The sequence below is a fragment of the Cetorhinus maximus genome, chromosome 12 (assembly GCF_964194155.1).
Source record: "Cetorhinus maximus chromosome 12, sCetMax3.hap1.1, whole genome shotgun sequence".
NCBI lineage: Eukaryota > Metazoa > Chordata > Chondrichthyes > Lamniformes > Cetorhinidae > Cetorhinus > Cetorhinus maximus.
The window spans coordinates 80,772,735-80,785,171 of record NC_135890.1 but is presented as its reverse complement, the minus strand read 5'-3'; the positions used below and the strand labels follow the sequence as shown (position 1 = coordinate 80,785,171).

The window sequence follows — 12,437 nt, the reverse complement described above, 5'->3', positions numbered from 1 at the left end:
TGTAAGAGGGGTGGAAGGTGTAAGGGAAGTAGTTCAGAAGGGGGGGAAGGAGTGTGGAGAGAGGAAAGAGTCAAAGGTGAGGAAGGAGTGTGAAGAGGAGCGAGGGTGTGGACAGGGGATGGAGTCCGGGAGGAGAAGGGGTGCAGGGAGGGGAGAAGATAAGGGTGGAGGAAGAAGTAAGGGTGGAGGAAGGAATCAAGAAGGGGGAAGGAGTAAGGCTGGAGGAAGTGGTAAGACTAGAGGAAGGAGTTAGGAGCGGGGAAAGGACTAAGGGTGGCAGAAAAAGTAAGGGTGTCTGAGGGAGTCAGGAAGGGAGAGGGATTAAGCAGACAGGGAGTATGTGGGGTTGGGAGGACTAAGGAGGGGGAAGGGGTTTGGGAGGGTGGACAGGGAGACGGGGGAGGGGGGAGATTGTAGGGGTGGTTGGGGGTTAGCGGTTGGGGGTTGGTCGGGGGGGGTGGGGGGGGAGCGGTGCGGAGGGGTTCCAGGGGTGGGATTTCCAAGTGAACATACAAGGGAGGGATCTAATGGGACCATGACTGCCTGCTGGGGTGCGAACAGAGGTTGGGCGTGGTATGAGGGAATGGTGAGAATGACCTAGGGCCAAGTGAGGCAGTAGGGTGGGAGGGTGAGGCAGTAGGGTGGGAGGGTGAGGGTTTGTCAGTAACAGTAGAAGGGATGGCATTGGTGGGGATTCAGAGGCAGACAGACCCTGGGGGTGGGGTGGAGGAGGATGGGGAGGTGAATGTGGATGGGGGTGGGATTTTCAGGAAGGAAGGGAACATACATGTTCACCTGGACATCGCTGAAGTAAAAGGGTTGTGGCTGATAGGTCACGGAGGGGAGCTGGAAGGTGATGCCAAGGGGTCAGCTGTGATGGGGGAAAGGAAATGGGTGACCGGGGGAGGGGAAAAGATGGGGAGCTTAGGAAAAAGCAAATCCAGACCATGCTGTCTAAATAGAAAGTGAAATGACAGTCGTGCTGGGCGAGATCAGGTGCTGCATGGGAGTGTGATCATTGGGTGGGTGGAGATGCAGCTCAGCTCAGATGGACAACTGAAACTGAACCCCAGCAGGCAGCATTCAAAATGCTCAGGACATTGAGGTGGGTGTGATACGGGAAGGATCTGTGTGTATGGGAGAGGCTTGCACGAGGCTCTGAAAGGCCCTGCCACATATACACTTCTCTCTCCAGAATCACTCGTTGGCCAGTTGCTACCTCTGCAGTGACAGAGGATGAGGTTGAGGGGCTCACGGGCAAAGGGAACTCAGAGGGAGAGGACAGCCTCAGAGATTCCTGAGTGGATGACCCAGGGGTGTCCAGCTGCCATTCCTCCTCCCTTCGGGTGCCCCAGCCTGACTCCTTGAGGGGAAGGAGCACCTGGAGGGACATCGAGGTGCGCTGTTTCCCTCTCACACTACCACTGCAGGAACTCACCATGGCTCCTGCGACGGAGTCATCTCCACATTCTGCTGGACCAGGGTCGCCATGGCATCTGCCATCCTCCCCTTGGATGTTAAGTTCCAATAGCTGTTTAGCAATAAAGACCGAGGCCAAGACTGGCTTCTTCAGAGGTTTACTTTGGTACATAAAACTCTATAGAGAGAATTTACCTCACCTGTTTTCCCTTTTACTCTTTTGATTAAACCAATTCAACTAAATTAACATAACGTGGGACAAATTAAGAAGCAGCCCCTTAAAGGGATATTGCAAAAGAAAAACAAATCGCAAAGGAAACTTACAACTTCAAAACAAAATGTGATTAGAGGGGTCAGTAAAGCACCCCAGACCCCACGGTGCATGGAAGCGTTCTCCCTTTAATACATCTAAATGGGTACCAGGTTGTTAACTGATAATTAGCAATTGAACTCCTGGTAAGTTAACTGTTGCCTTCCCCAGTAATGGAGACCTCCATAAATGCACATGTGGGCACCACTGCGACACAGAGCAGGCAGGCGCACTCCTCTGACTCGTGTGCCACTCTGTTGAGGGTTTCCAACAGCTCTGTGTGATGTTCCCCCACTTTCTGCTCACTCTCCACGATGAATTGGAAGGCCAAATCCAGATGCTCGTCACCTGACTCAGATGTCTCAGATGCCTCATCCCCAGCAGTCCTCTGAGTGCCGGGGAGCTTGCATGAACCTGCCTCCTGCTGCTACGGACATGTGTCCGTGCGGTGACCACCAGATTCTGAACCTGAGCCTGCTCTAGATCTAGGTCCCACTGAGGGGTGTGTCTCTGTGCTGATGCAGGGTGTGGGTAAGCGCTGTGACGGGTCTCCCAGGCTGCTTATTTCCAGCTCTTTAATGAAGGAGGTGTCCTCTTGGCTGGAGATGAGGACCTGGATGGAGCTGAGGGACAGGCTGGCTGAGGGTGTCGGTCACTTGGCAGAGTTCCCTGTGAACCAAAGTAGAGATAATTAGTGCATGGCAGCACAGTCAAAAGCAGGAGAGGGAACATTCATATTTCCATTGAGAATGGGATGAATTGGTGTAGGATCAAGGGTGTTTGCCGCCGACCTCACCTTCATCGCAGGCATGGTCCATGTCCTCACCAGTCAGCATGCACTCAAAGTGAGTGAGGGGCCTAATGTGGGCCACTCCACTCCCAGTCTGGGACCTCTCCCTGCTGATGTGGGTAGGCTTCTCCTGCATGAAAACAGATAGAGTGTGAGCAGGACACATGACACTGCGTGGAATGTTTGTGTGGTGAGCAGAGCCATGGACAGGATGAGGACACGAGCTCGAGAGGGTATGAGCCTGATGGAGATGTGAGGATGTGTGCGGGAGTTAGTGGTGTTGTCCCTTGAGGTGTGAGATCCCTGTGGATGTGTGATGAGTTTGTGAGTGTGTGAGTTGAAAGTGATTAGAAGAGTGAGTTACCTTGGCAGAACGGATGAGATCATTCATCCTGTAGTTGCATTGGGTGGCTGTCCTTTTTTGCAGGGCACTGGCACTGACCACTGCTGCCACTGCCTGCCATGCTGGATTGGTGATGCCACTGCTCCTCCTGCGGCAGAGCGGGGTTAGAGGACATCACGGTGGGCCTCCATGGTGTCCAAGAGGCACTCGAGGGACACATCACTAAACCTGGGGGTGGCAGTCTTTTTGCCTTTCAGGGCAATCCTGTCTTCCATGCAGCGATCATGGGCTGGAAGCACTGAGAGGTGTGCGCGTGGCTGGACTTTAAATATCATGCCCGGCGTGATGAGGCGGCGAGGTAATGGCGTGGCGGGCAAATAAGAGCCCGTCCGCCATGGAAACAGCATCTTTCCCAAGAATGCACAATCAAAGCAGCGGGTTTGGAAAGTCGCCATTGCGGCCGGTGGGAAAAACGTTGTTTTACTCGTCGGCTACCACACCTAGTGCAAATCTGGGACAATTCCGCCCTAAAGGTATTAAGGGATTTGAAAAGAGAGCAGGAAACTGGGATACCTTGGCCAACAAAGTGATTGATCAGGCTCATAGACTAAATGGTAGTCTCCTGTTCTCACGTTTTAAAATGTAGTTGAGTTAAGTATATTATTGGGTGATTAATAGGACAGACTCATAGGCATTGATGTTCAAGCAGTACAGGCAACAAGTAATGAGGTGATAAGAAAATGATCATAAAACAAGACAAATAAAGGCATAGATTAAATTCAGCTTGGCATTGAGCCTTGCTACCCACCCTTGTCAGCAATTTTAATTTGTAACAACACTGTTGGTCACCACATGCGGGAGAGGGACCAACCTTGATCAAGTTACCACATAGGTCTCAGATTTGCTATCACTGTGTAACCTATTATAAAATGGGCCATGGTCAAGGTTTAGTGGTAATAATGATTTTGCAGCAGTTTGATCCAATGAAGAGCCAGCGTTGGTGTACCTTGTTGAGTTTAATTGCCATGAGTAAACATATTAAGACATATATTTATCTAACAACTCATCTTCTCAAGTTAACAGTTACCTGAAATTATTCTTGAGAGAAACAAAAATTACTGTTTAAATATTACACTTTGTTAATCATAAGCTCCATTTACACACAATCTAAAGCACTTCCTTGCTACACCAATCTGAGCACTCAGATCAGGGGAGCACTGTCTTTGTCAAAGATAGGTTCATCTGAGCCTTAATAATGGCATTTCCAGAGCACAACAGAGAAGGATGAGTTCCAGACAATATTATTAACTTGTAGTAACACAATATTGTTATTTGGAAGGATGTTACATTTTCTGCATTCTGAGAAACATATAATGAACATCCAGTTTATGGAGTGGTTTAGTATAACCAATATAGCCTGTATATGTCCTGAAAATGAGCTGTAAAGTTATAGTGTATAAAGAATTATTATGTTCACCCTAGGCTGCTTTCTTTTAAAAAAAACAGTTGATTTTAATGCATTAAGTGTTTGGACACTTTAGTGCCACAGCATAATTTCAAGGTCAATCATTTTAAAGTTTACTTTAGTTGACTCTACTTCAAGTTAAACCATGACAGCAGGTCAAAGAGCGTCAGGTTCAAATTAAGCAAAGTCAAATTTAGGACTGATGTCAACAAGTTATTTTTCATGTAAAGCGTGACAAACAGTTGGACTGGTCTTCAGGATAAGACAATGGAGGCAAAATGTTGGAATCAACATTGGAATGAAAATGTTGGAAGAGCAGGTCAGAGGCTGGGAATTCTGCGGCAAGTAATGCACCCCCTGACTCCCCAAAGCCTGTTCACCATATACAAGTCAGCAGTGTGATGGATGAGTGCAGCTCCAACAACACTCAAGAGGCTCGACACCCCATCCACCACCTTAAACATTCACTACCTCCACCAACAATGCACAGTGGTAGCAGTGAGTGGAATCTACAAGATGCACTGCTGCAACTCACCAAGGCTCCTTCGGCAGTGCCTTCCAGAACCCTGACCTCTATCACCTAGCAGGACAAAGGCCGCAGATACATGAGAACTCCACCACCTGCGGGTTCCCCTCCAAGTCACACACCATCCTGACTTGAAAATATATCGCTGTTCCTTCACTGTCACTGGGTCAAAACCCTAGAACTCCCTTCCTAACAGCACTGTGGGTGTACCTACACCACATGGACTGCAGCGGTTCAAGAAGGTGACTCACCACCATCTTCTCAAGGGCAATTAAGGATGGGCAACAAATGCTGGCTTAGCCAGTGACGCCCGCATCCCATGAAAGAATAAAAATAATCACGTAAGACACAGTTAAATGTCGGAATAGGAGGGCTGCAGGTTTTTCTAGATGGATGAAATAAGGTAGCAAGAATTGTCTTCCTCATCCATTTTTATCCAATGTTTACATTGACTATGGCATACTGAAAGAAAAAATAATGGCTTGCAGTTGTATACTGCCTTTCATGAGCTCAGGACGCCACAAAGCGCTTTACAGCCAATGAAGTGCTTTTGAAGTGTAATCACTACTGTAGTACAGACAGAACATTTCTCTCACCGTTCCTACTAGGACCATTTTGCATTCTCTTTGGGAATCCTCCGGATGGAAAATGGCAAGCAATAATCCATCAGTTTACAGACAGATATTAATATTCATCTGCCCAAGTGAATTTCAAGTTAATGTTATCTTGTCACTGTGAGTTACTGACTGCCCCCATTTGTTAACTAAATTGACAGCCAGCCCATAATCAGGTTATCAGTTAGATCTGAAGATTTGGTATCAAGATTGAATTTTCTAAAAACTAATCTATGACTCTGATGTTATAATGATACTTTATGCATTGAAATAAGGAGCATTTCCATTTCTGTTGCCTCAGTCCTATAACTGATTGTGTCAGGAAAAGAAAGATAGCATTCGATACTCTTTAACCCCAGGGTTGTCAGATCTGAGATTAATAATTTGTTGCAGCATTCAGTTTTGTACAAAACTAGCTGGAGATTAGATTACAATTGTTTTTTGAAAAATTCAGAACTACCATTAAGATAAAGCTGACCTTGGCCACAAATCCTTCAGTTAAAATTAAACTTAGATTTCCAGAGGGGAAGCGCGATGTTGGAGGTAGACAGATTAATAAGACACTGTTGCCATTCCGTTTCCCACAGCAGTCATTATTCTGGCTTCTCGGTACACAATATGCTGAAGTTATGAAGGAAAGCGGGGTGGGGAGGTGGGATTCAGCAGGTACTTGTTGCTGATGGGAGAAGAGTGCCCTTCTCTCACAATGCACCCCTACCCCAGCCTCAATCTTACCCCACAGCAATTGAGCACTGATAAGTGCTCTGGCCTATCTTGACCTCCATCAGAGTAATCATCAGTGCCTGACAGGAATAGAGTAGTGATTTCTGCACCCACTGCCCCACCCCACTTTCCTTCATATAACGTCAAGTTATGCTGAATTCTGATCACTGTGGGCTCTCAGAAACAGAACAGCTCCAGAAAATCAGAGTGATGTTAAAGGGAAAAAGCACAGGGTGGGATCCAAAGCAATGACGGTTAAGGTTCAGCAATGATGCTGGACAGGAGACATTCTTGGCTTGGATGGTAACATTCCTGCCTCTGCATTAGAAGTCATAGAGTCATACAGCACAGAAACAGACCCTTCGGCCCATCGTGGGTTCAAGGTTCACCCCAGACAGCTCTGCTAAGCGGAGCTGAGAATTGCAGTGCCTGAATTCTGGGCTGACATTCAGCAGGTACTTGTCGCTGATGGGAGCAGAGTGCCCTTCTCTCACAACACACCCCTACCCCAACCTCAATCCTACCCCACAGCAATTGAGCACTGATGAGTGCTCTGGTCTACCTTGACCTCCATCAGAGTAATCGTGCCTGACAGGAATAGAGTATTAATTTCCGCACCCACCACCCCACCCCACTTTCCTTCATATGTAGCCTGAACCCACAACCTAGGTCAGGTTAAGGACTTGCTCACCTGAAAGTCTTGGTTAGAGAAACAATGCACAGCATGATCTGCCAGATGTAAAAGCAGTAGAGGGAATGAGTGGCTTTATATGCCACTACGCATAGAAGAGAAAAGAAATGCTGGACCCTCATCAGCAGTGACATGAGTGGGGCAGCAATAGGAGCAGCTAGATAGTAGTCATGCCAGCAGTTAATTCTCTGATAGTAATTTGTACTCTCAGGCACCCCTCTGGCCCTCGCGCTGCAGTGTAATAAGCCATGCTTTATATTGAAATGACTTTATTTATTTACTGGACTGAAACCACTGATTGAGTTTTAAAAGACTGAAGAGCTGCATTTCAGTGACTTAAAACAGCAGCTTCTAAGATGGCCGAACATTTGCAATATATCGCATGGCTCCCAGCTCGATAACTCTCTTTACAGTGCTCATTCCTATAAGACAATGGGTGGAATCGTCTGTGCCAGCTGGCGTCGGGCATGTTCGGTGATGTGGGCAGACAATATGGCAAGAAGGCCAAAAATCAGTTTCACGACATCATGAAACCAGTTTGTGATTGTCCGCTCCACCCGCTGATCGCGGGCCGCATTTCCTGCCATCAGATGTCGGGAACCTCATTGTAATACATCTACATATCATTATAAGCCCAGCCTGCCGGAATCGTCCACCCCTGCTGGATCGTCTGCCCATGCCGACATCTTTCACAATAGCATATCAAAGATGTGCACTTGGTGAGCATGCACTTTTAGGGGAACTCAGAGGTGAGTACACAGTAACATTGTGGAGCGTTTACCCCAGTCATCTGTTGGACTTCAAGGTTGAGGTGCGTTGGGGCGGGGAGGCAAGGGCTGTCCTGCGATTGAGGTGCATTGGGGGAGGAGGGGGGCAAGGGCTGCCCTGCAGTGCAAGGTAGCACATGAATGCACGTGGGGTTGGGGGTGTTGGGGGGGTGGGTGCTGGCTGAGGGAAGCAGCCACAAATTAAGGAAACCCTGAACAAAGTGACCATTCCTCTGCAGCTGAGACAGATCAGTCACAGCCACATTGATATGATTGGAGTCAGGCTTCTAGCTTCTCTGCCCACTCAAGCAACACAGAGGAATCAAAGTGCCACCAAGTGGTCCAGAACTTTTCACCCCTCGGGCACAGACTGCAAACTAATGAGTGTTTTAGTGGACTGCAGTACAGTTGGATGACTGGGCACATTGTACAATCTCCTCGCTAAAGTTGGCCCTGGAGCAGTCACTGGTGGAGGTGCTCATAGTCTCTTGTGAAGTCATCATCCTGGTTTGGACCAGTCTCCCCCATGGTTTAAGCTAACAGTGCAGCCTTGCAGTGAGGATTAGGAGAATGCCTGCACCTGAGCTGAAAGCACAGCATGCAGTCCAATGGGCAAAGCTGTTGCCAATCAGTCGGGTGGAGTGGGGCGGAGTTGAGTGGGGTTTCGGGCAGCCATGCAGCGCACTAAGCTCTGACCAACCAAGTGGTGGCCAGCGCTCTTTCAAATGTGTTAAGGGGCCTTCAGACTCAACCAAGACAGGTTCTTAGTGCACCCAAGCTAACCCATGCGCCTCTCTCTTTCATCCTGCAGGTGGAGTACATCAGGATCATGGAGCCTGATGAACTAGCTGTATGCCTCATGGCGTACAGAGAGCGAAAATGACGGAGGAGAGAGTGACTGAGGCGCCTGGCTGGGCAGAGGGAGGAGCAGCACCCTCAGGAAAAAGAGGCGGCTGGGGTTCCCGCACATGCTGCTGAAGAGCCACAGCGAGCCATCACTGGTTGGCGCCTAGCTACAGCGAGGGTCCATAGACGCTGCCTTTCATTCCTGCAGGTGACCAAGAACCAGTGTTGCATGTCCAGGGGACTGGTTGCTCACATCTGTCAGCCACTGCAGGATTTAGCGCCACATGGACATGGAGGGCATCCACTGCCAGTGGCCATGAAAGTTGCCACGGCGCTCAATTTCTATGCCATTTGCTCCTTTCAGGTCTCTACAGGTGACCTCTGTTGGCTATCACAAGCCTTCACCCACAAATTAATCCATGAGGTCACGGATGCCATCTTTGCCAGGGCCAATTAATGGCCAGCCAGCGTGAAACGTGTGCTGAAAAGCTGAGCTCTGCCAGGGTGGGGGTGGGAAGATGGCGAGCGATGACGTCACCACAGGCGCGGGCGAGCACTGCAAGAGAGTTCCTTGAAGACAGACAGCTGCCTCAGGGAGCTGCAGACATTCAAATGATGAAATGAAGCTTTAAAAAGTTGCAAAAAAAATCCATACATCACAATCAAGCATCTCATAAAAACGCTGTCCACAGATATTTATTTTTATTTTATTTCATAACGGAGATTTTATCCGGCCCTTGGATGAGGTTTGATGAAAGATGTAAAGGCTGCATGGCCTATTTGCCTATCTACCATCCATTAGGTTGGATGGGCCATGAAAAAGCAGAGACAGTTGTGCCGTTAATGGCTTAATTGCCTTTTAGTTGTTGGTGAGCTCGCTTCTGACTTATGCGCTCGCTCGCCAAGCGAAATATCGCACGAGTGAGTGATGACATCGGGGCTCTCTCCCGACATCATCTCCTGCGATTTTACACCAATCGGGTGGGGTGCGCGCCCGCCCGCAGGACATAAAATTCTGCCCAAAGTTTCTGAACCAAAAGACGGTGGTTACTGTTTTTACACAGAAATGGCAGCACTAACAGTCACAGCACAGCCTGACAAAGACCTGCCATGACAAGCCTCCTGATCAAATAGGCACTGGCACATACGAAGGGGCCTGTCAACTGTATTAAGCGAGATTGGCATCTCATCCTATCCTGGATACAAGTTCTAAATAGAATAAACCTAAATCCAGTTCAGGATGGAAATTGTGCAGGAAGTTTTAAATCATAGCTAGAAAGCAGAAGCCACCTTTAGTCATGTTATCCTGTCCAGAATATACAGAAAGACAGTCAAAGCATTTCAGAGCACACTGGACTCCACAAAAAAAATGATACTGTGCGTCAAATGCACACTTAAACATCTGGGTCTGTTTGTTAATTGTGCTTTCATTAATTATACGCTTTTATATATTTCTTATTAACTCTTAAATTGTGCCAGATTATCCAAATGTCAAAAGGACCCAATCGAAACATACTTAAACATCCGAAATAAAGTCTTGCAAGAAAGGGGAACAGAAACAATATTGCACTATTTCCAATGATTTATTTCAAATTACCTGCTTGAAGTGCAGAGTAGGAGATAAGTCCAATCACTAAAAGGCAAAAAAGTTGAATCTTCTGTTTTTTGCCTTTGACCATGGTGAGGTGTTGATTCACTAACCTCTCACTGCACTGTGGTTTCACAAGAGCACGAGACAGAGTCTGTTAATGTCTTCAGAAAACTTTGTGAAGCCCACAAGAGAAAAAAAAATCACACTCTTATTTGCCTTGGATAGGAAATGGATCCATCCACTGCTTGGAATGCCTAGAGTTTAAAAATAAATGAGTAAGTGAACAATGAAACTGGAAGATCATTTATTGAACCTAATTTCGTTTCAAAGGTCAGTGTCTGCTGATGCTGTACAAATCGTATCACTGCCCCTGGGTGAACTGACCTCATTGCAGCATGATGTGGCTGCTTGTTCCCAATGGTGGATTGTGATGCTTATTTGAATGCACAAGGTTTGATTGCAACTATTGGGGTTGATTTTAATCTGAGTGTTAATATCAATTCGTGGGATCTTAATATACTTACCAGCAGTCAATCTTCAAGCTGTTCATATCTCCGAATCGTTAACTTTCATTCCAATTCAAAATAATGATGAAGGGCCCAACACAGTGGAGGATATAACTGTGGTTGAAAGAAAGAAAGGAAAGATTTGCATTTATATAGCACCTTTCATGATTCCAGGGTGTCCCAAAGCACCTTATAGCTAATGAAGTACTTTTAGAGCATTTTCATTTTTGTAACATAGGAGACGCAGCACACAATTTGCACACAGCAAGCTCCGACAAAAAACAATGAGATGAATGACTAGGTCAATGTTTTTTAATGGTGCTGGTTGAGGGGTAATTTCTAAAGAGCGGGAGAGGAGAAAAAGAAGTCAAGAAGAAGTTAAATAATGCCAAACTTAGCTTTTCAAAACCTGTACACCATGATTTTCAAACAGGGCAGAAGGTTCAGAAGAGGCCCACCTGGGATTCAGGCATGCTGCCTACCTTGTGCATGGTATTTTCTGTGAATTCTGTTTTCTACATTTATCCTGTAATTTGTGATTAACTGCTATATTTTTTCTGTTGCTGTATTCTAATAAAATTATCAATGATCGCCCTGTTATCCTTGAAATAGTTGACAGTATCATTTTGGGGTTCAGGCAGAAGGTCCCTGGGATTGTATCAGCAATCGCAAATGTTTTCTGGGATTATATTAATGTCTGGAGTCATCAATCGGAAATGTTGAAAGCCACTGTTGCATATCATAGGAAGAAAGGGAAAGGAGGAATTCAGCAAAGTATTGTGGGAAATTTAATTGGATAAACATTAAACTCAGACTAAAGATATATAAAAGCCTCAATAAGCTGGTTCACTCTCATAATTAGAGTAATTCAGTGTTGATTAAAGTCTCCAATTACCTGGAAGTTAGCCAACAAAGCATCAATTGTCATATCAGCAACTTATATTTATATAGCACCAATATCCCAAGGCACTTCACAGGAGCATTATAAAACAAAATATGGCACTGAGCCACAAATGGAGATATTAGGTCAAAGAGGTTGTTTTTAAAGAGTGTCTTAAAAGTGGAGAGTGAGGTAGAGAAGTGTAGAGGTGTAGGGAGGGTAGTCCAGAGCTTGGGGCCTGGGCAACTAAAGGCGCGGCCACCAATGGTGGAGCAATTATGATTGGGGATGCAGAAGATGCCAGAATTAGAGTGGTGCTGATATCTTGGAGGATTGTGCGGCTGAAGGAGATTACAGAGATAGGAGTCGGGATTTAAAGCAGAAACAGTGGCCTTGCCAACTAGCTGGAAAGTCAGGAGTGAGCCCTCTGGCCCTGGAAGCTACAATTTTCAATTGTCGGGCAATTAGTTGTTTGAGATTGTGCCTACCGCCCCATTGAGGGAGGATATCCTGCGGGGCCGGCAGCTCTTCAGTTGGAGCAGTGCCGCCGGGAGTGATGGCCACTGTTGGGATTGCAGCCAGTACTCGACAAGGGACAGTGATGGAGGCCAGTGTACAAGGTAAGTGGGCAGCCTCGCCAGGACCAGTCAGGCAGGCTGGTGAGGGGGAGAGGGGGTAGCAATAGAGAATGTAGGGAAGCATAGCGGCCCTTTATAAACCCTCCATGGGGTACAGGTTGGCCGAATAAGAGAGACCTCCCAACCCCGAGACCGCAGCCAGGCCGTCTTGGTATACTGGTGACCTCACCACATGGGCCTCCAGGAGGCCCTTAAGTGGACATTAATTGGCCACTTAAGGGCATCAATTGGCCCAAGGGTGGACAGGTTGCCCAACACCTCCCCTGCCACTGGTAAAATTTCAGGTGATGGGCAGCGGTCCCACCATTCCCAATTTTACCCTCCGACT

At 47.1% G+C, this 12,437-nt stretch overlaps 2 protein-coding genes across 4 annotated transcripts in view; both read right to left on the bottom strand.

Annotated features, from left to right (window-relative positions):
• susd2 (sushi domain containing 2) overlaps positions 1 to 10,214 on the bottom strand; it is a 125,824-nt gene extending 115,610 nt beyond the window's left edge. For all 3 annotated transcript variants that reach the window (XM_078554004.1, XM_078554005.1, XM_078554006.1), the window contains exon 1: positions 10,092 to 10,214. In XM_078554004.1, coding sequence (XP_078410130.1) covers positions 10,092 to 10,173 — 82 coding nt within the window. In that variant the 5' untranslated portion in view covers positions 10,174 to 10,214. The remainder of the gene's footprint in view (positions 1 to 10,091) is intronic.
• The window catches only part of LOC144687635 (synergin gamma-like), a 450,053-nt gene that overhangs the window by 63,135 nt on the left and 374,481 nt on the right, over positions 1 to 12,437 (bottom strand). The window lies entirely within an intron of this gene.